A 25,256-nucleotide genomic window follows, 5' to 3' on the forward strand; every position below is an offset into this window, starting at 1 on the left:
TGAGCATTCTCATTACAGCAAATACACCAGTGAGATTCCTCTGCTGAAAAATTCTCTTTTGACTCGTCCCCTTCACAGCTTGAGAGAGATCCAGCAGCAGCAGCAGCAGCAGCAGCAGAGCAGTTCGGGTTTCAGCAACTTGCCTCAAAGACACTTGTGCAAATGCTGAGGTTTCAACATGTGGGCTGTGCTCGAAACGCAGTGAGGAGGGGGAAGTACAGAGGGAAATTAAATGTGTATGGCAATTTGTGAATACATTCTCATAACAAATATGACCCGACTTGAATAAATGTGAAGTATTCCATGTATGGATTCCCAGCCTTAAAGATCCATTGTGTAGGATTTAGGAGGATCTATTAACAGACATGGATAATCACCTTACATTAAGAATCTTTGTGTTTTTGGTACCTTATAATGAGTTTTTTTTTTCTTCCATGGTGTCTGCACATAGATGTTTAATGAGAACTGGTTGCAGTGGCAGAGGCGAAGCCCTATTGATTCCTATGAAAGCTGCTCAGTGGCGTTTGAAGCCAAAAACTTCCTAGTTCCTGGGTATAGAATCACATGGATCTTGTGCGTCGCTTTCGCATTGTGCGGCCCGAGGGTGCGCACTAGAGACTTCCACCAGCCGAACAGACTAACTTCCAGTTTAGCCGTCTGATGACTTGAATGGGATTTAACAATGCAGCTCTACTGGACTTTACAAATGAATGGATCAAATTCTGATAGTGAAACGAGTCATTTTGCAAGGATCGTGATGCCACAAACATGAATCCACCAATTTACAGCAGTTTCTTGTACAATGTGAGTGTAAGGGCGTAAATGTGCATCACGTGACGCTGTAATGGCCACTATGTTTAATTGCCTTGAAAGCCTGGTTCTGTTCTTGGGGCTTGACTCCGCCATGTTGCACTTCCATATTTCTACTGTCGCCCAGAACAGACAAGCCAAGCACCTTTCGTGTTTGCTGCTACATGCCACTAAAACCTACACACTGGTCCTTTAAACATCCCATTTGTAAGAGAGTTGATTTCTGAGTCTCATTCCCAACTCACCATATACTGACGCTTTGGGATTGTAGGTTGGCTCAGCCACCTTCCCAAAGCGTCAGTACTTGATGAGCTGGGAATTCTTACAAAGTGGACCTTCAAATAAATGCTATGTATTCCGCTCAGGTATTCCCCGCCCTAAGTAAGTATCTCTAATAACATTTGATTTTTAAATTCTTCCTGTTCAAATAAATGTCTGAAAAGCTTCTGAATGAGCCTTCTCTTTCAATTTAAATAAACAAAATCAAGACAGAATAGTACAAAGCAAGGTGATGCTGCGCTGGTTGCCAACATACAAAACATATTTCAATATGAATAAAAGATTAAATACACATAACAGTGTTTGATGATTTTACATTATCTTAGGTTTTATACCAAACAGAATGGTATTCAGGAAATTATAAGGTTTAGTATGATTAAATAGTGAGTACACATACCCACTATAGTTCAAAATGTTAAATTTGGTTGAATTGTAAAAGCCCAAAGTGGCACTAAATGACCCATTTGGGAGCTGAAAGAGCCATTTCTTTACCCTGAGCTGAGACATATGATATGGCTCACTACAGAGAGCAGGCATTCCCATCACTTATTTAATATAATTGCAACATGTCATGTGATTTTTCATTTTGATTTGATTTGATCTTAAAGCTGAGCTTAATCGGAGGCAAGAAAGTACACGAATCCAAAAAAACTCCTCAACTGCCAAGGAGATAGAGTAGAAATCACGCGGTCTAAGTGTTCTTTGCTGTCAGAGTAATTTTGATCCAGTGTGTCGAGTCATTTGTTGGTCAGATCAGATCCCTGATTACAACACAATATCTTTATCATTCTGCTGATTAAGAAACTTCACTTTGTAATTATCACAATATTGACATTTATTTAGTCATGATTCACGCATGGTTCACTGGTACGGAGATTAATTTTGCTTCATAGAGAAGCAGGTGGGGTAACAAAAGAGTACAGACTGCAGAGACAGCTACTGAGGGAGGACGAGATTTAACTCCATCTGAGACAACACCTCCACCCTTTATAATGAGCTGTTAGTCCTCGCACCACCTTCAGCCTGCAGCTCCCCCTATACTTTAGATGCTCTTTTGTACTGACAGCACATCAAATCCTCCTTAATCACACACCCTGTCTGTTAGCTCTGGATGTCTGCACTGTCTTTATGATCTATCCTGGACTAATTTCCCATTCTCACCTTTGGATTTACCCTATGTTTTATATGCTTTTGCACTATTTATGATTATTTTCTTTGGTTAATCATTGCGATTTTCTTGCCTCTTGATCCTTCATTACTTTCTTATTATGCTTATATTGAAGAGAAAAGGACAAGAATGCAAAGGTCATTTTCTTTTCTCTACATGGGATTTACATCTGCAGTTTAAATACATTCTATTTAGGCGAATGACGCTGTACACCCACAAGTTCATGCACATACATCATCTAGTTCATTCCTTTTAATTTATTCAATTGCATTTATTTTAACACATTATTTCCATATCTTTTATGTATTTATCGCCTCACTGAACGCTCGCTCCTTCCTTCCACACCTCAAAATGCCTGCTCTCTTAACACTGACAGTTCCTCCTCCTACCTATCATCGTCGTACATTCCCTGTCCCATTCTATCGCTGTAATGGTCACATGTCAAGTTTCATCTAAAACTGGTTGAACTCGACTCATTTTGTCTCGTCTTGATGCACATGTGATAATACAAAGACCTCAGTTTTCACTGCTGATGAGTCAGTCAGAGAGGATGCAGAGATGTGATTCATGCCTAAAGCTCTTCCTCATTCCTCCTGGATCACGACCTCCCCAGACAGAACTCCTCATCCTCCTCCTGACTAGATAAACACAGCGCTGAATCCTGCCTCAAACAGTCCAGTGTCTCATCACCACCACATGTATGCAGGAGGAGAAAATCATAAAGTTAGTGATTTTGAATGGGAATGTTTTCTCTTAATAAAATCTCCTGTATAGGGCTGCATGTAACGATTATTTTCATGATCTATTAATGTGCTAATTATCTTCTCAATCAATCCTCGGTCAGAAAAAAATCCTTCCATCCTGCTTTACCAAAAGTTCAAAACCCAACAATATCCAACTTTATATCACAAGACAAAGAAAATACTAATAGTTGAGTAATAGTAGTTACAATAATTAATAGCTTCAGCTCTACTCTTTAATAGGCATGGGATGGTTAACTTATCCAACAAAATTGTGATTCACAATTCTATCCTAGAAATCAAAACATCATTAGAACTTTCAAATAAAAACTAAACTTGCACTAAAACATACTGGAATTACTTACTTACATTTTGTTAAGAAACAAATATTTTTCTGCATTACCAATAGGACACTTTTCTTTTGTGAAAATCAAAGAATCCTGATCAATGAGTAATCATAAATTATGAGGTCTTCCTGCACAAATAAAGGATTAGTAAATGATGGTAACCTCATCTCACTGTAGTTTTTCTGTTTAGAATCTGTAGAATTTACACACATCCCATTTCACTTTTTTTGTGGGGGATACAAAGTGCAAGCCATGACTTCAGCAATGGTGACAGGCTTAGGCAATTTAAAATAAATCAGAAAACCAATATAGGACTGTATGTCAGCGAGCTAGAAAGATTTTTCAATTCATTTGAGGATATTTGCGATCATCTTGACTCACGATTATCCAGATAATTAAAATTCACCATGATCAACCTTTCTGTGAGTGTTTTTTATTGGGATCCATAATAAAAGCTTTTATTGTCCAATCCCTGCTTTATATACTCTGTATGGGCATTTCACTGGTTAGGAAGACGGTGCTTATCTTCGGCAACAAGTCTATCAACTATAAGATGGCACTCCTTGGAACTACAAAGTAACTCCCAAGTCTTTATAGTTTAAATCATGAAAACATTCCTTATTTAACACAACAGTATGTATCTTTTTTTACCTTAAAATAGCAGCTTCACAATCATGTTGATGGTAGTGTCTTGTAATCGGGTGTATGGTGTCTCTGAGTCACTCCACAACCCATCACTTGTTTCTGCACTGTGTAACTTCAGTGAGAGGGTAGGATCACAGTGCTACGTACAAGTTTACTTCAACATACAACTTTTCAACACAAACATTGTTATGATGCAAAGAGTTTTGTTCGTAGTTAGCACCTACATTACATCTGACAAAATGTTACAGACCTGGGATTTGTATTTAGGTGTCCTCGGGGGAGTTACATTGGATCCCCAGCAAAAATGAGAATAATTTATTTACACCAATTCCATCTAAGTAACTCAATGACATAATTAATTACTATTTTTGTTGTGGTTTCGTACACTTTGTAGTACAAACTTCTTACTAAATGTGGATCCGGGGTCTGATTTTTGTGTCAATAAGTTTGAGAACCACTGGGGTACAGAACATATTAAAAAGGGGGGAAAAAAAGTAATTAAAGCAAGAATAACAAGATATAAAAAGCAAAAATTTATTCAGTCTTTTAACAGATAGCGAGAACAGCTCATTTATTTCTAAAATCAATTTGTGAAACATAAACATCTCTTCCTGTGAACACATTGCATTTACTCAGTAGGAGGGGAATTTGAAGTAGAACAAGACTACCAAGTGTCTTGGATTCAATCAGAAGAAATCAATAAAACATCTGTAATGAAACAGCTGTGTTGATTAATATTCAGAAATTCACATTAAGAACGAGACATGTTTCCCTTTTCAAAATTGGCAGCCTTAGAAAAGACACTGGACTACAAACAGCCTGCAGATATACATGCAGTGGCGTCACCAGAGTCAAATCCCAGACCCAGGGACCATGAGAGATGAGCAGATCAATACAGGAGGAGGGACAGACTAGTCAAGTTGTTTAAAAAGTTAGCACACCAAAGAACAAAGAGCCACCGAAACACCCAAAGGACAGTCTCTCTCCTAAGACTCCCTCCAACTTCAAGTATTCCCTCCAGCGCTCGCATCACTTCAAGTATTCCCCCCGTGGAAACCTTCAATTTCAAATACCACTTCTTAGGTTTACAACATAAGCCATGATATAAGTGCACTCAAAAGTCATCTATACATAGAAAAATAATGATAACAGTAAGTAGCAGTAATAGTTATAACAATCACTTTACATTTCATTTTATACACAACCGTGACGTTAAATCACTTTATACCGTGGCATCACATTCCCCGCCCCCTGAGTGTAATGTTCAAGTTTAACCTTCTGTAGCTACGGAGAAGCAAACAGGACCAGCAACCTCGGTTTGGTTATTTAAATTACATTAGCAATCACTGACGAGGGCAATGATTAGAATCAGAGTAATTATGCCTTTCCACAGCCCGTTGTGCTTGTGTGTGACGGACGCATTATGTACAAGCTGCTGATCGATCATGTGCCTCTGGCTTCAGTCTGTTCGCTGGGGTCACACACTGACAGCCTTCATCCTGGAATACAAACACGAGTGTAAAGAAGCGGACAAGGAACTCTAAAGACAATCACAACATGTTGATCACATGTATTGACAGCTGCCTCTGCAAGAAGTATGAAGAGTGACAGTAGAATAAACGCTCATTTGTATGCCCTGAGCAATTAACAAGCATGAAGCATATTAGCTGTTTAGATAACTGTGGCTCTGTCTTTAAAGTTGTCCCCTTCACCTACTTCATTGTCGCTGCTTGAGCAGACTCTCCAGCTGCCTCAAGAACCAGCGATAATGCAGCTCCGGCATTTGTACAACTTGGGGTCGTGGGTGCGGATGTGGCTCCGTACATTCCTCAGTCGAAAGAACGTCTTACTGCAGAGCTGCACAGCAGAGAGGGTACAATACAGGGTCAACAGCACAGAAATAAACTGAAAAGGACAACGGAGAAGCTACAAATAAATGTGATGCCATTGCAATGGTGGAGGAAGAATTATTCCCTTAAAAGAGAAGCTCGACATTTTTGAGAAATTAGCTTTCTTGCCAACAGTTACACGAGAAGATTGATACAACTTTAATTCATGAAAATGGTTTAAATCTTCTCATCTAACTAAGAAAGCGAGTAGGTATATTTAGAAACTACTAAAGTCCTACATTAAAAAATGTACTCATGTTAAAAGTACATAAGTATTATCAGGCAGTAAAATATAAAAATTAGAATTTATCTGACACACAATCGGTTTTGCAAGTATAACTATAGGAATTGCTATTACATCATCAACCACTGAGTACTTTCATCTATAGCAATTATATTTCAGTCTGTAAGACCAATCTTCAAAGTAACCATCAACTACAGCTGTCAATTAAAAGTAGTGAAGTAAAAAGTACAATATATCACTCACATGTATAGAAGTAGTTTGTAGAAGTTTAGAGTAGAAAAGTACTCAAGGGCACAACTGGGGCTTTTCCACTGGCACTTTTGGCCATGCCAAGTCAAACCGTGATATCATCTTTTCTGGCTTCCAACTGAATCTCTGTGGTTTACTTTCAGCCTATTCAACATTCTTGTTAATATACTGCTGGTGAAAACCCAATCTTTCCTGATTTTGAGGCTTCATTATTAGCTTTTAAAAAAGGTCTAATATAAAAGAATTGGCCAGCTGTAGAATTAATAATCCCCCAAAAATGTGTGTGTGTGTGTGTGTGTGTGTAAAATGCTACAAAATTCTTAACCTTTAAATAACTAAATAAAGTGGCCATTTTATTGTGAAGAATAAAAGGAAAGAAGAAGTAAGTGAAACATGCTTATCACTGAATTTGCCAAGCTTGGTTAGCGGTGATTCTTCCATAACACTGCAGGGAGAAAGAGCATTTACCTCTGCAGTGTATTGTCACTTAAAAAACACAACTTAATAGAAATGCAAATCTCTGCCGCGCTGGGCGGACGTGCTACACAAGTCTATACCAGGAATTGGCAAATGTGCAAGAGTTTCAAAGGTCTGTACTTTTATTACAACCACCAGCAGAGCACTTACTTGACTCAGAGGAAGTGTACCCATCTTGTGTCTCACTACACCATTAGATTTCCCTCTAAATCACGTGGTATCTTGCTTGTTGGGAACAAAATCTGCTCGAGGTCATGTCATGATTGTCTATCCCTTTGACCAGTGTGGGGCTTACCGGACATGGCCAGTGCTTGCCCTCCACGTGCCTGAGGCGATGCATGATTAGAGCATCGCAGTCCTTGTAGGAGGCTGAGCACTGAAGACAGGCATGGGCCGCCTTTGGAACTTTGGGAGCTTGGCTACGAGGCCCTCGAAGCTGCTTTAGCCTTGCCCGATGAATGGTATCCAGCATGACACAGTTCCTGCTCCTCCGAGGGAGTTTACCTTGTTGCTGGAGAAGCAGGAAAAAGACAAAAAGATGAGTTTATCAAAATTTTGTAGATGCAAACTGAACTGATTAAATGAAGGGAAAGTTAGCAAAGAGAAGCTAAAATGTGAGTTCCGCCTTTACTGCCTTTTTTCCTGGATGAATTATAGTCTCTAAAGAAATTGCGGTCATTACCATAAATCACTAACCTCCCTTTAACCTACCTTTGGCATGGTCCGTGTGGCCTTTGGCCCAGCAGATTTGGCCAGGTGAAGTGTGTTGTTTCGGGACTTTGGCCTGGGCCTCTGAACCTTGCTTTGGCTCACGGCCTTCTCCTCCCTCTCCCTCTTCACCACAGGCAGGGTGGGCGGCCCTCTGGCTCTCAGTGCCCTGTGGGGGGACTCGTCAGCTCCAAATTGCTGCCCAACTTGTGACACGGAGCGCGTTAAGCAGATATCCACACTCTCCTCCTCTTTTTTCAGTACTGCCATCGCCCCCCCTGCTGGCCGACAGAAGCTGAACAGAAAGCCCGAGTCCAGTAATTTAATGGGGGGTTTGCTCTGGCGCTTGCCCAGGTCTGGTGAGGGAGGGTCAGAGAAAGGTCCACCAACTGGCACGGGATCTGCTGGCTCCTTTTTGATGACTTTGTACAGAGGGTGGCTGTAGATGGACGGAGGCGGTGCCTGTTCTGAAAACTGGAGCCCAGTGGGTTCATTAACCTTCACCTTCGGTCCAGCGTCCATGACCCCTCTCAGCCCCTGACTTCCCACCTTCCTCCCGTCCTCTCTAGGTTTACACTTTGTCTTCTCCACCTCCCTTGTGGAGCCGCGTCTGAGCTTGGCCTTTGCTGCTGGTCGACCGCTGTTGTAGCGCAGCGTTTTGACCGTCTCTACAGTGATCTTATTTCTGGCCTGTGTCCTCTGTGAGGGCGGGGATTCGTTAAGCATGTGGCCATGGTGATTGTTTGATGGAAGATGGGGACCTGAGATACAGTATTCAACTGGTTCTGATTTGATCCTTACGGTGTTTCTCACTAGATTTTTGTTGGTGCTGCGTCGCACAGGCTGCTGGATAGGAAGGCGGGCGCTTTCACCCATCCTCACTGAGCGTCTGAGTTCCCTTCCCCCGAAGGACGGCAAGAACATGTCTGGTAACACACCTTTACTACGCATACTCCTGTCACTTGGAGGGACAAGTCGAGGGACAGGCCTTGACTTCTTTGTTGTCTGCACCGTGCTGACTGCAACTACAGGCTTGGTCTTCACTGACTTGTTGAGGAGGCGAGTGTTGATGGGGTTACAGAGAGGAAGTGCCAGCGTCACCTTCCCAAACGGCAGCACTGGGGAAGTGGAGCGTGGTTTCCGCCGCTTGGTCAGTGAATAGTTGTTAGCCTTCAGCTTCCTCAGTCGTTTCTTTTGTCTCCAGCCGATCAAATCTTCTGGTCTGGGGAGGAGGGCGGTCCTCTGTAACCCAAGAACATTCATCAGCTTGTACTTCTCTTGAGCTCTCGCATAATCCAGCTCATCCTCTGCAACCTCCTCTACTTCCTGCTTCACCCTCACAGGGCTGCACACAGTGCCAGGCCTCAGTCTGGAGCTGCATGAGAGCCGGCTGATAGGGTGAGGTTTTTTGTTTCGTCGGGGGGTCTCTGGCATGGGGAGCAATCTCTGAACCTCCTTGGCAGCCCCTGGAGTCGAGCGAAGAAGACGGGTGTTCGATGGTGACATGGATGAGTAATTCTGTGACCGTGGGGTGGCAATGTTGTGTCTAGGTGTAGCAGCTTTCTTGGAAGAGGGAGACTTGAAGTCCATGAGCTTCATCCTGTTTGAGGGACTTAGAGGGAGGCCATTATGACATTGGGATTTCGGCATCCTGCGCAAATTTCGCCTTGGACTGTCTTCTAAAGACTCATCCGATGCATCCAAATTCAGACTGAAGCTGTTGTTCATATTTTCCTGTAATCCGAAAACTCTTTCCCGTCTGCTTTCCCTCTGCTGGCGGTGACGCTCATGACATGCACCAGCAGAGGCTGAGGTAAAACCTTTGCCAGGATGGAGTTGCTGTTCCTGCTCTTTCATTAGAGCAGAGCAGGCTTCCACTGCAGGCCACATGCCCAGGTGGCGGGCCATGGCGATGACTTCAGGTAGGTCCTCCTGGCGAACACACAGAGTGGAGGAGTAGGAGAAATCCAGCAGAGACAGAAGACTCTCCTCTCTAAAACCTGAGGATAAAGAAAGAGATTTAGATATGATGAATCCTGGTCAATCAGTGAGTGAGATGTGTGAGATGAAAGTGACTAAACAGAGGATCAGAGAGACAGCAGGCAGAGTGGGAGCAAAGTCTAAACATGATGGTGTAGACGGGTCGCCCTTTTTAAAAAAGAGATCCAACAATACTGCCATAAAAGAAGACCGATCATTACACCTGCTTTGCTTTTTTACACTGAATGAAACATGCCAGTATAATGCTACCCCAGTGTATGAATTTAGATGGTATGCCAGTGGTCCAAACATGAAAGAGGCGTGATGTGTTTCACAAATGTACTCCTAACAGCATGTGTCCCGTCTTGCTGCTCCACCGTTTACACAAATCTTAAATTTAGTTTTGTTACTTCCTTCCATTGCCAGCTTAAGCGTACATTCACACTCACACATACACAAATTCATGCAAAAAACTATCACCTGCCAAAGCTAAATTTGAATCGAAGTTCATCAAAGTTGAACACTACGCGACGCAAAGACAAATTTGCTCATGTGCTTCTCTAATTTCATTTCAATGTGTGACTGTACCGTAAAGACAGAACGACAGTGCCCCCCCTCCATTTCCTTGTTCGTACAATTTATATAGAACAGCTCGGCAGAATAACGCATAACATTACAACATTGAACAGCCTGTGTAAAGAAACTATTATAACAGTCAGGGTCTGGACCTTCCAGCTCTGGATTTCTAGACCAAATATGTCATAACAAACTGACAACCCAGACCCGTTTCAAATGGACCTTGAAATGCAGCTGAGGAACGCAGCCTCCCCTTTGCCTAAATGACCATTGTATCTTGTGAAGCAATCAGTTCAGTGCAATCAACAAGAGATGACCCGTGTCAAACCCAAGTCAGGAATGGTCCTGTGACTGCATTCAGGGATCAATGACTGATCAATGTATGCATGTATGCACAAGCTACATAACAGAAACCAAGACATTAGCTACTCTGTTGGGTCTTGCTGGACATATTAATCAAAGAACATAATACTGATGATAATGACAACTAGCTAGATTTAATCAATTAGCCGATTATTCACTTAACAAAAAAAAATATCAAACTATTTTGATGATCGAATAATTGTTTCAATAATTTTTCAAGTATAAATGCCAAGTATTTGGTGGATTGACGTGGAATTGATCTTATCTCTGAGCAAAGTCTAGACTTCATGACAGTGATTGTCCTGCTTGTTACGAAGCCGTCTGTGTGCATGTGCGTCCAAAGCTGTGGTGAACTTTGCATAAGCTTTATGAATGTGCAGCAGCAACACAGTTCTAAGGTGCGTGTTTGGCTTTGTTTGTTCACCAAAGTCCACTGAATTATACGTGTTGCCTGGCTTCAATCCCCTGTACCATCGCTGTGATCTCATCTTCCAAAAAGTTTGATTTTCTCTTTTTGTCCATGGATATTTCTGACAAAACGCTCATTTGTGCTTGCATTATATAAAGGGGCATTAAAGGCAGGTGCTGTCAGTTGAAATTGATTTGAGGCAATGACAGGCGCGTAAGTTACAACAGTATTCTTAAAACCTTAATTCAAAGAACATTTTTATAAATGAGGCCCCAGGTTATAAAAGAAAAGTATGAGTTTGTCTAACGTGCCGCCCGTCTACGTTGGTAAAAGTGTTTACAGTTGTTCTGAGCAACTCTACTAAAGTGGGGTGAAAATCTGAAAGTCATAGCGGGGTGAGACGGAATATTGGTTTAAATATGGGGACAAAAATGTAAAAGTCTCGGAGCTTGAAGTGAAGCTACATTCTCATATCCGAACATCTGGCCAACTGCTGTGTAAACTATGTGTGGATGACAGATTTCTAATTTCTAAAAGCTGCAAACATTGATGGACGCAGTCCCTCCAATTCTGACATTGGAAAGGTGTGGAGGGAGGGGGAGTTTTGAATCTGTTCAACCATCTGACAAGCACTTCTGATGGAGTATGGTGTTGCAGCTCTATTATTGACTAGGTACGCCAGGAATAAAAGAGGAACACTTTTAAGTCTTAACATATTGTTTTGTTGTCTCTGGGGCTTCACTGACTCATCTGAGAACAATATGCAGGCTCAGCAGGGTCATTACATCAGATTCAGGCCTTAAACTAACACAGAGCTCAGGCAGTGATGTTTTCTAGTGTCAGTTTAGTCTCTAGTCATCTGCTCTTACCAGTGAGATCTATATCTGCTTTCATGTTTGAGTCCATTTCTGTGAAGATTTCCTGGAAGTGATCGCTGACGGCGGCCAGAACAGCTCTGTGGGCCAAGTACGGTTGTCCGTTCGTGCGCAGAGTGATGTCACAGAACAGCCCCGCCTCCCGCTGACTCCTCAGCTTGCTTAGCATGTCAGCGCCGTGTGACGCCATCGTCTTTGTAACACATTTTCTGCCGCCCAGCTCCTGAGAGGCAAAGACATCATGACACAAGCAGATAGAGAGGCATCATTAGTGGAATACAATGTGTGAGAAAGCACTTGAAGGAGACGTCTAAGTGTGAGAGCAGGACTGAGAATGTGAGCAAGAAAGTGTGAACTAAAATGTGTGAGGAGGAGAAAAATGAGGCACTGATTAAAAAAATGAAGAGGGAATGAAAGTTTGATAGGAGGAGAGTGAATAAAAACTACAGTTTTACGTGGGAGATCAGCCTCTGTGACTCTGGCCTGCTCCTTACCTTTGTTTTCTTGGTGCGTTGACTCTGGCAGTCTGGACAGCTCAGGACAAAATCTCTGATCTGGAAGTACATCCCTGTAAGGAAAACAGGCAAAAAAAGAGAGGAAGTGATTTTTGGTACAACTTCAAAGCCAAGGCCCTAAATAACAGCCATCATTTATGTAAGATACTTGGTCTCTGATCTCCTAACAACAAGAAATGAATAATTAGATATGTATAGATGTAGTGAGAAGTTGGTTAATAGACTCAGGAACCATGCTGTCCTATGAAATCAGTGATTTCCATACCCTCCCACCAGTAGTTTTCAGCCACACATTTGTAGGTCTCCTCCAGGGAGAGGTGGCCCTGACCAGGCCGCCGCCGCCGGTGAAAGGTGGCGATGGCCTCATGCCTCCGGTCCTCATCCAGAACCTCCCGGTAGTTGATGAAGCCCCTCTCCAGCTTCTTGCGGTACAGCAGCCCGTCTATCATCTCAAAGTTTGGCGAGCATCGTGCGGGGTGTCCACGCCCTTTGGAGATCCCGGCTGACTCCATCTCTCCATCTCCATCCGACCAGGGCTTGGACGGACAAAACGTCTCAGCGTTCGCGTAATGATTGTTGGTGTGGGTGCAGTCGCCGGCCATTTTAACCGGTTTGAAGAGAAGTCCAACTTTGTCCAAGCTGAGGGAACAACAGCTTCTTCCTCTCTGCGGTGAGTAAACAGTCAGCTCCCTCTCCTGCTCGCCCCTTCCCCTCACGGCGGGGAGCTGCGTGCCAAACTTTACCCACCGACCTGAAACAAAGTCCACGTGGATACGGTGACAGCAGACAACAGACCACCGACCCAACAATAAGTCCCGACAAACACTCTCTGACACCCTGCTAACAGGCTGACATATCCTAATGGACGGCTACAAAGCCACTAAGATAAAACGAACCGTGAGGTCTCTCATTATGGCTTATAAAAGCTTGTTTTTCCTCTACAGGAGACCATCAGATGGGAGTCAGCAGCATTTCACTGGAGGGTCCTGCTTTGTACCCTAGCTGTCAGTGAGGGTTTCACTTCTCACTATCCAAACAGTAGTAGCTAACATCCCTAAAATATTCATATATTCGCACGTTATGTTCGGATAATATGTGTTAATATTTCAGAAGAACCGTGCAGGTTTTTAACGCTGCGCGGCATCAACAGAAATGTTTGCCCGTCCATCCAAGTGTGGTTAGATAATACATGCAGCCCAGGAGAGTCTGGCGCCAACAACGCCGAGCCAACTGATGTAAAGTCACCACTTTCACGGCGACCACGTAAACAGGCTTCACCGCTCACCGCTCACCAGCAGTCCGTCTTCCATCTATTTCAGGGGCCGGGAGTGGCCTCCGGGGCTGGATGACGGCAGGCAGGCTCACCGCTGGCGTTAACTTGAGATTTCTTTTCGCCAACTCGAGTCGGAAGCAACATGATGACGCAGCTATCAGCTCAGCATCGCCACTTCAACGACCTAAAAGCGAGGTTGCCTCCGCTATCAGCCAGAAATGTTGAAAAATCACTGCCGGGTTCTCTCAAAAGCGGCCCAACAAGCTCCAGTTACACACCCGACATAGTTCATGCCGCTCCCGTTGCCGCAAAACCCGTCTAGCGGCCAAATAGTCCAATTTTTTAAACTCGTAACCTTCTGTTTGTTGCTAATCAGCAGCCTAACCGAGCCAAGTCCACCCCGCCTTCAGACAAAGGCCATTAGCAGAAGCTTTAAAGAGCCTCTGCCAGACGGAATGTGATTGGCTGGTGCAGCTGCCACTCATGTTAGTTTGCTTCCCCTCGGAGCAAGGTAGGTTGCTCGCACACGATGCCAGTATTCTAGTATTTGCTTCACTTGCTGCACAGCCAAGTTAAACGTGATACACCTATTTACAGATACTATTAAGTGAATGTTTTTCATTATTTCATTTTTCGGAAACCACCTTACATTATTTCGATAATTTAGCTTCGGCAAACACCATCAAATGATTTCAGATTTAATATTTTTTTTTAGCTGTTACTACCATCTCAATGTCAAATATTATAATATAGTATTCATTTTACAATAGCTTTGGCTCCATTCTCACAAAATAATGTCAGTTTTCAAAACTTTTAACATAAAATACAACATCTAAATTTTTGCCTCAAAATCTCAGAAAATTAAAACCTCTGTTTCAAATGAATATATCACCCAGTAGCCTGTCAACATCCCTACATTGTGTATGTTAATTAGGCTACTGAATTTTAATCAACTTTAAAAAAATAAAATAAAAATGTTCTTATCAAAAGCTGCTGTCAAACAGTAACTAATTTTCAGTGAAGTTTCCAGACAGGGTGCTTTCTACTGGTCCTCTATAAAAGTTGACCAGAATCTGGCTCCAGAATTTAGCCGTCCTTAGTTTCCGTCGGAAGAAGAGCCTTTCTGTGCTTTTTTATCCAGGGTGGTAATAATATAAGGTTCTCAATGATTGTAATTCCAAGGAATCTATAACTGTTCACCTGCTCCACCTCAGCTCCACTGATGTAGACAGGGGTGTGTGTCTTTGCCTCAGAACTGAAGTCAGCAAACAGCATTCGGTAGCTGTTCTTAGTCCCTGGGTGTGTGAAGACTGAGTGGAGGGCAGTGGATATGACATCCTCTGTGGATCTGTTGGTTCTGAATGCATAATGGTGAGAGTCCAGGCTGGCAGGGATGTTATCTGTTATCTGATGTGCTGGAGAACCAGTTTCTCAAAACATTTAATCAGAATGAGGGTGAGAGCCACAGGGTGGTAGTCGTTAAGACACAGCAGACTTGTGCGAAAAAAAGTGTGTATTTTGAGCATCAGATTTAGTTTTGCTCTTATACAGCATTTTGTGTTGAAAGGTAAGAATTCAGGGCTGTTTGGCTCTTTGAATGAAAGTGTTTGTACAGTGAGACCTGAGCCAAAGCAATATAAAAGTACTGCAAAATACTCAGGGCTACTATCAGAGGACATGGCAGTCATGTTCTCTGTAATTTCTAGGGAATTTAGTTTTGTTTTTTTAAAATGAACCTGAGCGGTGAAACCTACATGTGGTGAGTAAAAAAGACAAATAAGGTTTATTTCTTCTCTATCAGTTTTTCTTGGCAGTGTGTAGAACATTTAGAGCATCATGTATTGAATTAAAGTCCATAGAAATGATAATGTAACAATAAACTGAATAAATAAATGGAAATAATCCATATCAGAATTATTTATAATATTTTCAGTCACAATTTCCTGACCTCAGATTTTTTCTAGTCCTGAATACATGGTGACAAACAACCATGATCATCTTTCTCAGCAAACTTTGCAGCATTAATTCCCCACTGGCCTTGTCCTCCCTATACATGTGAAGCTTTTTCAAAAGATAAATGCCGTTTCACTTTAGGTTTAACACAAAGAGCCTATGAATGATAATTTCCTAATAGAAAATAACATTCTACACAGCCGGCAGCTGCTTGTCATTAAGAAAGCATGAATCATCCCACAGCCATTTACTGCAAACCACTTAAACAGGAACCTTATATGAAAACCCTTTATTAGACAATAAGAAAATGACCCTTAAATGCTTGACAATGTTGAGTTTTTTACTCAACAGTCTTGAGGTTCAGTCTTCAAGTTGTATATGAAGTTCTCACAAGGCACTAAGCCTTGAAGCACTTGCTTTTTTTTCAGATTTCTTTTAGAGCAGTTTTAGTTTTGCAAACACATTTTTTTTAAAGAAGAAATGAGACAACTCTCCTTTTTGTTTTTTTACAATAGCACATCAGCATCTGAATGTCAAACAAATCAAATATAATACAATCACCTCAATATCTGTTTACTGTATGATACAAAACACACACACGACTAAAAGATTTAATTCAAGGACACTTACTGCAATGCAGTTTGTGGTATAACTGAGTACATTATGTGAGGTTTCAGCTTCATCTAGTTTAAGAACAGACTATATCAACCCAAAGCACAATGCTATTGCACTGTTGTGTTAGATCCATGGGCAACCTCAGAGGTTTTGTACTAGGGCTTCTTCAACGGTCACCCTCTGCTGTATGTACTCCGTTCTGATATCATAGCACCACGACGTTCCCAGAAACCACTAAGCCTTCATGCCACTGGTCTTTGCTGCGGCCTTGCTGGTCTTTGGTGAGGCCTTGCTGGTCTTTGCTGTGGCCTTGCTGGTCTTAGGCCGTTTGGACTCTGGAGGCTGGCACACTGGATCGGTGGGAGGAGAGGGACGCTCTGGAGAAATACAATAAAGGAATGAAGTGACACAGGATGACCATAGTCTTCTGCTGAAGTGTAAGGAACTGTGTGTAACATGTAAGCTGTACTATTGTTGGAGCTGCTGTCGCAAACAACTAGATTGTTTCCATTTTCCTTCAAAGTTGCAACTACCAACAAAACAGGACAAAACGTGAGGTTATTTATTCATTTAGTCTAAAATGGAGAAGTGAAAGCGGTGCCCTGCTGCCAGTCTGACCTGATGCATAATGAAATCGAGGTTTATAAGCAACCAATCCAAACAATGATGGTGTCATTATTCTATAGCCATTACATTATGCAATCATTTACTTTATAAGGATATGTTAAAGTAAAAAACCTGTCTATTGCTAGTTTAAGGTTCATCTCATTAAATTTACAGAATAATTCCACTTTGCTCTGATAATTGGGTATTGTTTTGAGATCCCTGAACATGACTATATCGCTACAAAGAAGTCAGACTGGGCAAGAAGCATGAGAAGACAATAATAAAAGGCTTTAAACAAACCCCTCAGGTTGGCTTAACAAAAAAGAAAACACAAGTGACTTGTTCTTTTTTTTTAGTTTACAGACCGACCCCATGTTCAACTTCATGCACAATTTTTTTGTGTAATCAAGGATTAACGTTTTGAGGGCCCCAACTTTCAACTTTTCCCTCTAAACAAAGAGTATGGGGTAATCAGGCTATCATTTTATTTTGTTTACAACTTGTCATCTCACTGCTTTTGTTTCTTGCTCCATTGGACTTTCACTACATCGCTGTGTTCACAGGCTTTAGCAGTTAACTTTAGTGATTAAAATGTATCATACCTGATGGAAATAATGGTCAAAACTAAGAAAATAAGCCCCAAGATTTTAACCATAACATTGCTAAAGTTATGCTCTTGTTTTTCCACCAAGCTACATAAGTACAAAATACAGCAATGTCATTTAAGTGTTGCAGTGGATGAAATACTGTATATTGAGGCACAACCAAAGCACAATTTCTGCATATATACACAGATGCACCGATTCTAGCCTGATTTAATGGAACAGGACATGACTGTTTCTTGAGTAATGTCATTAAAAAGTTTGTTTCTGCTATCAGTTACTATTTTAGTGCCTCAGCAGCCCCTGGCCTTGTGTTACCTTCCATGAAAGTTTGATGCAGTGAAAACTACGGTTTTTAAATAAGGGGAAAATCACAACACTAGTATGGGATCATTGGTTTTGGTATCAGGAGAGAAAAAAGTTGGATTGGTGCATCCCTAATCAAAACAAACTCTGGGACTGAGTCTGCAGATTAGTTTTCGAATAGTATTGTACATGATTTTCAATCATAAAGCTTGTGTTGTTGATATTTGGATCCACAGTAGCTGCCCTCACTAACCATGTTTGGCCTTCTCAGTGGAAGAATGAGTGCAGAAGAGTGAACCAACAGCTGGAGATCGGACTCCAACAGGAGTCAGAGATACTCTCCTGTAAACAAACAGAAAAGACACGAATGGTAAAGACTCTTCAAGCATGAGATCAACAAAAAACACACACACGCATAAAATGACAATAAATTAGAGAGAACAAAGAAAACTACTGTTCCAATTAATTTATCCTGTTTTTGTTCTTCTGATTCAGTTGCTGCCCACTAGTAGAACTAGTCACGACTAGCCAAGGCAAACGTTCCAAGTTACAGATACAAGGCAAATACAAAAGCATGTGTGGACCTGCCATTGTCTACACACAGTCTGTCAGAGTGATTATTATTTTATAGTCAGTGGGGGGTCCAACGAATCCCTCATACCAGACAGGGCTTTGTTCTCACTGCCAGCACGGAGCACTGGACACCAACACAAACACCACCAGCCCATTACAGCTATTTATACTTTTCCTGCATTGCTAAAAGAACATTTAAATGTATGTTTTAAAAGAGCATTTCACACAGTTTAAAGAACCATTCTTTTAATTCCAGTATTGATCTCTGTAAAGTGCATCTTTAGAGGTAATCAGCTTAGTTACTTGAACCATTAGGGGGCAGGGAGGTGGATGCAGTATGCTCTGTGTGTGGTTACTTCCTCAGTCTGACTCACAACACATTTGAATAGTTCAAGTATTTCCATAAATTACCATATGTGCTCTTGTGTGAGGCAGCACCTGCATTGTTCACACCACCTACAGCACATCTGAACAGAGGTCTAAATACCTTTAACTGTATATTATTTACAATAATTCTGCTGCATTATTAATATAAAGCAATACACAAGCTTCCTGTCAGGCTTAGGACTACATTTAAAATCTGTCTAATTAGTTTGAAGTTGTTACACAATTTGGCTCCTCCACATGTCGGTGAGTGTCCCAATCAAAGTTTAAGACTTGTGGTGAATGAGCTTTTGCTGTCTTAGATCTGCATTGTGGAACAGTCTCCCTCTGGGGGTCAGATCAGAAAAGTCTGTTGAGTTGTTCTCATATTACTATTTTTGCTCATCTTTGATTTAAATATTGTTTTATGTTTTATTTTGGCAACTGTGACCTTTGTAACCCTCTTCTTGAAAACTGCTACATGAGTAGAGTAGAGCTGCAATATAAATCGATTAAACAAGTGAAAGAAAACCCATTGCCAACTATTTTGACAAGAGTCATTTTTCATGCAAAAATGTCCAACTTTTTACTGGTTCCGGCTTCTTAAGCATGAGGATGTGCTGCCTTTCTTTGATATATATGACAGTAGATGAAGAGTCTTTGGGTCCTGGACTTTTGGTTGGACAAAAGAAGCAGAATTTGAAGACATCACTCTGGGCCCTGGGAAATTGTTATGAGCATTTTTCACATTTTTTAAAAACATTTTATAGACTAAATGTTTATCAATTAATAATGTGCAGATTAATTCACAATGAAAATCACTGTTTGTTGCAGCCCTAGATTAAATTTTTACATACTTTTTACTTATGTTCCAAAAACAAGAGGGGAACATTGACTGAGTAACACTCACTGAATACTAGGGCTAAAATGATTGACGATTCATAATTGAAATTACAGTAATTTAATTGCAACTAATGTGATAGTCAAATGTTTTCAGTTTGTTAAAAAAAAATCTGTTTCCAGTTTCTCAAAGGTGACTTTTTGCAGCTTTTCTTAGTTTTATATCAACGAAATTTCAAAGAAACAGGAAGTTTGAAGATGGAGGAAATTGTGATAAGAATTTGTCATTATTTTCTGAAATATTATGGATCAAATGATTAATCAACAATGCAATTATCATGAGTTGCAGCCCTAAAACAAACACAATTTGCCTCATATGCACTGAAAAACGCACCTGCCAATGATCAACGCATTGACTCAGAATCAGTCATGATAACTTATTTTGTTTTTACCTTGGGGTGGGCCCCTTAGGGGTGGTTGTACCCTTCGGGGTAGTGGGTCCAGCAGTATTAGCACTGTTGAGGACTTTAGGGGTGGAGGGAGTAAGGGGGGTGATGCGTGGCTGTGTTTTGGAGGAGCTGGTTGGGGTGAGAGGGGCTGCACGGGGTTGGGGAGTCGAGGGTGCGCTTGTGCTTGCAGATGTTGGGGTCTGTGGTGCTGAAGGAGCTGAGGCTTTGGGGGTTGAGGGCTTCCCCCAGCCCTCCAGGGTGTTGAGGGTGATCCTACGGGGCTGGGGTTTAGACTTGGCACTGGGGGTGCTCTTCTTCTCCTCAGGGGGGGTGACAGAGGGGACATCTTTGCCGAGGCCGGTTTGGGACATGGGAGTTGGGGCTGAGCTTGGTGACTGGGTCACAGGAGATGAGGTCCTGGCTTTCTTGCCCTTTTTCTCTACACCACTGTTTGGGGCAAAGACCTCCAGGGTGGGGGGCTCCTTCAGTGGAGTGCCCAGCTCCCCCAGAGAGAAGGACAGGAAGGAGCAGTAGCCGTCTGTGGAGGACACAGCCAGGAAGGAACCATCACGAGACCTAAAGGGGATGTAAGAGAAAAAAATGTCAGTGGTTGGACGGATATATGACACACACAGAACATTCAGTAATCTTTTGTTCTTATTTGTTTTTACATATCAGTCCTCTTGTATGTATATATTCTTGTCTAACTGAAATTGCTGCTCTGGTTTTTGAAAAGTTCTTTAAAATGATTTTCACTTAGGACCAGGACTCAAAACTCAATTATTTCTACAAATGACAACTATTCAATAAGGTGCTTTTCTATACAAGAGAGCGCTACAGAAGAGGACATTAGAAGAGAGTCTTTTACCATGTAAGGTCACTGAGTGTGTGGTAGTGGACGTTGGACACCAGGCCAAAAGGCAGGGTCTGCTGTGTGTCATACAAAAAGATGGAGTCCTCAGATGCCACAGCAAACACCATACGGTACGGCAACTGGAAAACATTTGGAAGAGGCTCAACAGAGCCATCTGTAGAGGAGAAAGGGACGAAAATTATGAGTAAAACATTGGTGCATAATAAAAGGAGGGCTTCATTATCATGCTCGTCTGTTAACTAATGGGGTGCATGTCCTTGCCTTCTCCCTTCTTGGTCCTCAGTTCAAAGTAGACAGGGCAGCAGCGCACAGCCAGTGTGGCTTTACTTGGACAAGGTAAGTGAGCGATGGGCCTAAAATACACAAACAGAGAATTACCAGTGTAAATATATTCAACACTAACTCTCACTCTCTATAAATACCACAGGGTGTCACAAAAGCTACCTCTTGAGGCTCTTCCTGGAAAAGATGTAGGTGGTGTTTATGATATTTTCTCCGATCTCCACACACCCAGCTGAGGATTAGAAAGGAGGCGGGAGAGGGAACTTATAGACATTATCCTTACTATGATTTTATACACTAAATTTCAACAGGTGGAGCATACTGAGTAGGTTACCTGGGGCAAGCAGGAAAGACCCGTCTGGTGTGAATGAAAGACGTCGAAAAAACGACCTCATACTGTCGTCATGGAACATTCTGTACTGCTTGACCTGCAAACATAAAGAGAAATGCAGCACTGAGAGCATGTATGTCACATGTCTCACTCACTTAAAGCAGGGCAGAGGGTCTCTGAACATATTACAGAGTAAATTTAATTAACTTTAATAAAAAATAAATGGAATCATAAGACACATATTAAGAAGCTTCATAAACAAGTGTGAGGGAACAAATGGCCAAAACAGAGAACTGATTTCATGCAGAGTAGTCTCAAATGGAACGTACAAAAGGTTTGTGAGTGTTTATTTAAAAAAGAGAGAAAAACATAATAATGTCATCAAAAGCAAAGTTTCTACTGACCTCTCCTTCTGCGAGTGGGCCAGAGCTCATTTTACTGACACAGAAAGCCTTCTTCTTGGTGTGAGTACTGTACACACGCATCACTCTGAAGGGGAGAAAAAACAGAAACACCTTAAGCATCAAACTGCTGAAACCCCACCATCAGTGACAAGCTACACAACAGCACATACACTCTTTAAATGAAGATTAGATCTCTAAGTGGTCTGAAAGTCTGTTTCTGTACCTGTCACAGCTGAGAGTTGCTACATATTGGCCCAGAGGATCCCAGGTCACCCCCTGCACGTAGCTCTTATGATCATTCAAGATACACAGCTTCTGTCCTGAAACACAGAAACAGTTGCAACAAATGTAATAAACACAAATCAAATATAAGATATACTATGACATATTTTACAGTATATTGTAGAATTGTATTACTAAAGTACTGAGCAAATATAGCAGATGAAAGTGAAAATGTATGGAATACACAGATATCTATGAGTCTAATCAAACCTTTGTTGATGTCCCACATAACAGCGGTGTTGTCGACAGACCCAGACACCATGAAGTTTCCATCCCGTGTCCAGCAGATGTCATAAACATCCTCAATGTGTCCCCTGAAGACAAATCAAATAGTGAGAAATCACTTTGTAAAAACCACTGTTGCTACAGAATAAAATCAATCAGACAGCAAATTGCAAAACAGACAGAACAAGAAGGTCTCCATACTCAGGGTAATTAAAATTATTCATGACAAAGTAACGGTTCTCTTGTAATTCTGAAATATGTCTGCCTCATTTGTCTGATCATGGGGATTTTAAGTGCCGACCAAGACATTGAGAAAAGTCTGACATAAGTATAATTGTCGGTTTTGGAAATGAGCTAAATGGGCTGAGGCAGACAGCAGAGAGAGGATAAAATATGATCTGGTGGCTGCACAGTGGCTTATAATACTGCAGGATATAGAAAATGCAGGAATTTACAACTTTGAAATATCATCCAGGGTGTCATCATTGCACTTGCATTACTGATTGGCACACACAGTGCACCTGCCAGATGACACTGACTTGTGTAAAGGCAAAACTTGAGCCAGGTTTACCTGTTTTGACAGGACCCCATACTGTGCCAACACAGTGGTCATATCAAAACGAATAAAGAGGCTGCATTTTTAATGGTCAGCTATTGTCAGTCAGAACACATTCCAAGAGTCTTTGGAACCAAAGGAAAAGAGATACAAGTCCTCTGGAAAACATCCTAACTTAAAGGGGCTGAAGCTGGCAGAGTTGTGTACCTGAGTGTCTTGACCACAGACCAGCTCTCCTTGTTGAGCTGAGCATCTTCATCCTCCTGGAACATGGGGGCCTGCTCAGGCTCCTTAGAGTCATTGAGCTTCCACAGCAGAATCGCTGCATCTGTACCAAATAGGAACCAAACCATTACTAAAGGCCACTGTATGTTAAAATATCTGTTCGGATAATATCACCACCACTGCCTTGCATCTGTGTATTATGTCTCACGTACCATCTCCTCCTGAGGCAAGCAGCTCTCCATTAGGGCTGAAGCGCACTACGTTGACAGCCTTAGTGTGTCGAGCCAGATTAGACAGAAACTCCACCACTGCCTTCCCATCAGGGCCTGTGTCTACCCGCCACAGCTGCATCAACATCAGCACAAAAAGTCAGTAAATGCATACACTTTGAACAACTTATATAGCACAGCTGCAGGAATATACACACTGTTTAAAACATGTTTTACTTGTTTTCACTCGGTTATATTTTTACTCAATATAAGATTTTGCACACTTCTGTATGATGTGTATTGCAAATTATTCACTCTTCAACCAGGGCTCCATTGTATTGTATAAATTAATTAAAAAATGTGCTGCTTTTGCTCTGATGTAGCATGCAATCTGCAATATGCAAGAACAAAACATTCAAAAATTAACAACAATTATCAACAGACTATGAAAAAATAACAGCTGACATAATTATGTCTGTGTATTATGTTGGAGGGATATCTACTGAAGCTGACATGCTGACCACCAACCACCTGATCACCAACACTCCTCCATGACTCAGAGCTCACAGTCCGGACCGCTAGCGGCACGGCTAACTGAGCTAACTAGCTTTCAGCAGCTACAGTAAGCTGCAATTAGTGGTTACTCTGGTGATATACTGCCTCCTACTTGTTTTGAATATGAATTAAACAGGTGGCCAATTCTTACATACTGCAAGTTATAGAATGAGTATAATGAGTAAAATGTACAATATTTGCCTCCAAAAATGTAGTGGAGTGGAAGTATAAAGTAGCTAAAAAACACTAAAGTAAAGTACACGCTCAAGTTCAAACTGGTACTTAATTACAGTACTTGATTAAATGTACTTAGTTTCATTCCATCATTGCCTGTATGTGACATGTTCAACCAATTTAGGCCCTGGAAAAAAAAGGCCTTGATAATTTCCTGTTAATCCTAAATGTGAAAATGCTACATTTGTTTCTGTAAGATATCACTATTGATGTTAGATGACTTTTTCTTGTGTGTCACACTGCTCCTTTCCTTGACAAAGGCATGTAAACGATTACTACTTCATATGGTCATTTAAGTGACTTCTGATCAGTTTTCTTGCAGAACTGTTGGTTCATCACTGCATTAACCAGATGTATTGATAACTTGACTCTTTCCTCTGCACTCACTCTGACTGTGGTGTCCACTCCAGCTGTGGCCAGCCGATGGATGCGTCCATCCGAGCTGTGCTGGAAGTCCAGACTGTAGACTGGCTCCTTGTTGTGCCATGCAATCTCACACGTTACCACCTTCATATTGTATATTTAACACCGACCTTAAGAGAGAAAAAAACATGTACATTTGAAGCTTCGGACAAAACAAGGCCGACATTGGCCTTAGCAGCAAACACAGACTGCTAACTCTACATGCTGAACAATATGAAACCTTTATTACGGGATATAGAAGAAAATAATTTGATTTCACAGAGTCACAGGAACCGGCTGCGACAACCAGCTAACACCGTTAGCAATAAACTTAGCGGGATTGTTGGGATGATTTGTGGCTGTCGTTATTGAGAAACGACACAACCATGCTCGTGCAAACACAACTTACTCGTAGTTAATGGCTATGTTTGCTATAAACACAATTCGTTTTTTTCTGTTTATTCGCTAAAATGGTGTTATCTCGAAGTATTTCACAGCGTCTTACCTCCTCTGTTGTCCTACTGGAGCGAACTGTAATTTCCCGCGTACGCTTCGTTCAAAACTTCCGGTCGAGTAGGCTGCACTGATTGGACGAAAACGCGGAAGAGGGAGGTGACCATCTGGTGCGTTCACTTTCATCCAACCTTCTCGATATCTGTACTCCACATGTGTTACAGTGGTGAAAATATCACCAATTTTAAGTTTGTGGGTGATGTAGGTTCTGAAAAGCAGTCCATTGCAGTGATTTGCAGTCCAATGACACTGCTGGATTCATTATGGATGGTTAAAAAGCAAACTAGATCAGATACTCTTTGATCAAAGC

General features: G+C 41.6%; 2 protein-coding genes across 3 annotated transcripts; both read right to left on the minus strand.

Moving 5' to 3' along the window:
- Window positions 1-4,509: 4,509 nt before the first annotated feature.
- LOC141002221 (uncharacterized) lies at window positions 4,510-13,955 on the minus strand. The gene is made up of 7 exons (XM_073473454.1): window positions 12,540-13,955; window positions 12,254-12,327; window positions 11,754-11,982; window positions 7,560-9,556; window positions 7,144-7,359; window positions 5,706-5,846; window positions 4,510-5,488 (listed from the first exon to the last, which is right to left on the minus strand). The coding sequence occupies exons 1-6, from the start codon at window positions 12,874-12,876 to the stop codon at window positions 5,742-5,744; spliced, it is 2,958 nt and encodes a 985-aa protein (XP_073329555.1). The 5' UTR covers window positions 12,877-13,955; the 3' UTR covers window positions 4,510-5,488; window positions 5,706-5,741.
- A 1,817-nt stretch (window positions 13,956-15,772) lies between these two features.
- On the minus strand, window positions 15,773-24,975 carry chaf1b (chromatin assembly factor 1, subunit B). Of its 2 annotated transcripts, none has more exons than XM_073473746.1 (14): window positions 24,939-24,975; window positions 24,419-24,564; window positions 23,246-23,378; window positions 23,016-23,136; window positions 22,238-22,341; window positions 21,969-22,065; window positions 21,746-21,830; window positions 21,345-21,438; window positions 21,173-21,242; window positions 20,990-21,081; window positions 20,723-20,882; window positions 19,858-20,430; window positions 17,883-17,971; window positions 15,773-16,492 (listed from the first exon to the last, which is right to left on the minus strand). In XM_073473746.1, exons 2-14 carry the CDS (start codon window positions 24,542-24,544, stop codon window positions 16,350-16,352), a joined length of 1,887 nt encoding a protein of 628 aa, XP_073329847.1. In that variant the 5' UTR covers window positions 24,545-24,564; window positions 24,939-24,975; the 3' UTR covers window positions 15,773-16,349. The 2 variants fall into 2 exon arrangements, with proteins under 2 accessions (XP_073329847.1, XP_073329848.1); XM_073473747.1 differs by lacking the exon at window positions 24,939-24,975 and adding an exon at window positions 24,843-24,860 and having other exon boundaries at window positions 15,993-16,492.
- Window positions 24,976-25,256: the final 281 nt, after the last annotated feature.

The sequence above is a fragment of the Pagrus major genome, chromosome 9 (assembly GCF_040436345.1).
Source record: "Pagrus major chromosome 9, Pma_NU_1.0".
Lineage (NCBI taxonomy): Eukaryota > Metazoa > Chordata > Actinopteri > Spariformes > Sparidae > Pagrus > Pagrus major.

Bases quoted from the DNA above. Each gene is read 5' to 3' on its own strand.
- LOC141002221 (XM_073473454.1), bottom strand. From the start codon at position 12,876: ATGGCCGGCGACTGCACCCACACCAACAATCATTACGCGAACGCTGAG. The intron at 11,983-12,253 runs GTAAGGAGCAGG...TTTGCCTCTCAG, and splicing joins AACGCACCAAGAAAACAAAG to GAGCTGGGCGGCAGAAAATG. The intron at 7,360-7,559 runs GTAGGTTAAAGG...CTGCTTCTCCAG, and splicing joins CCACACGGACCATGCCAAAG to CAACAAGGTAAACTCCCTCG.
- chaf1b (XM_073473746.1), bottom strand. From the start codon at position 24,544: ATGAAGGTGGTAACGTGTGAGATTGCATGGCACAACAAGGAGCCAGTC. The intron at 21,243-21,344 runs GTAACCTACTCA...TCTAATCCTCAG, and splicing joins GTCTTTCCTGCTTGCCCCAG to CTGGGTGTGTGGAGATCGGA. The intron at 21,082-21,172 runs GTAGCTTTTGTG...TGTGTATTTTAG, and splicing joins TCCAGGAAGAGCCTCAAGAG to GCCCATCGCTCACTTACCTT.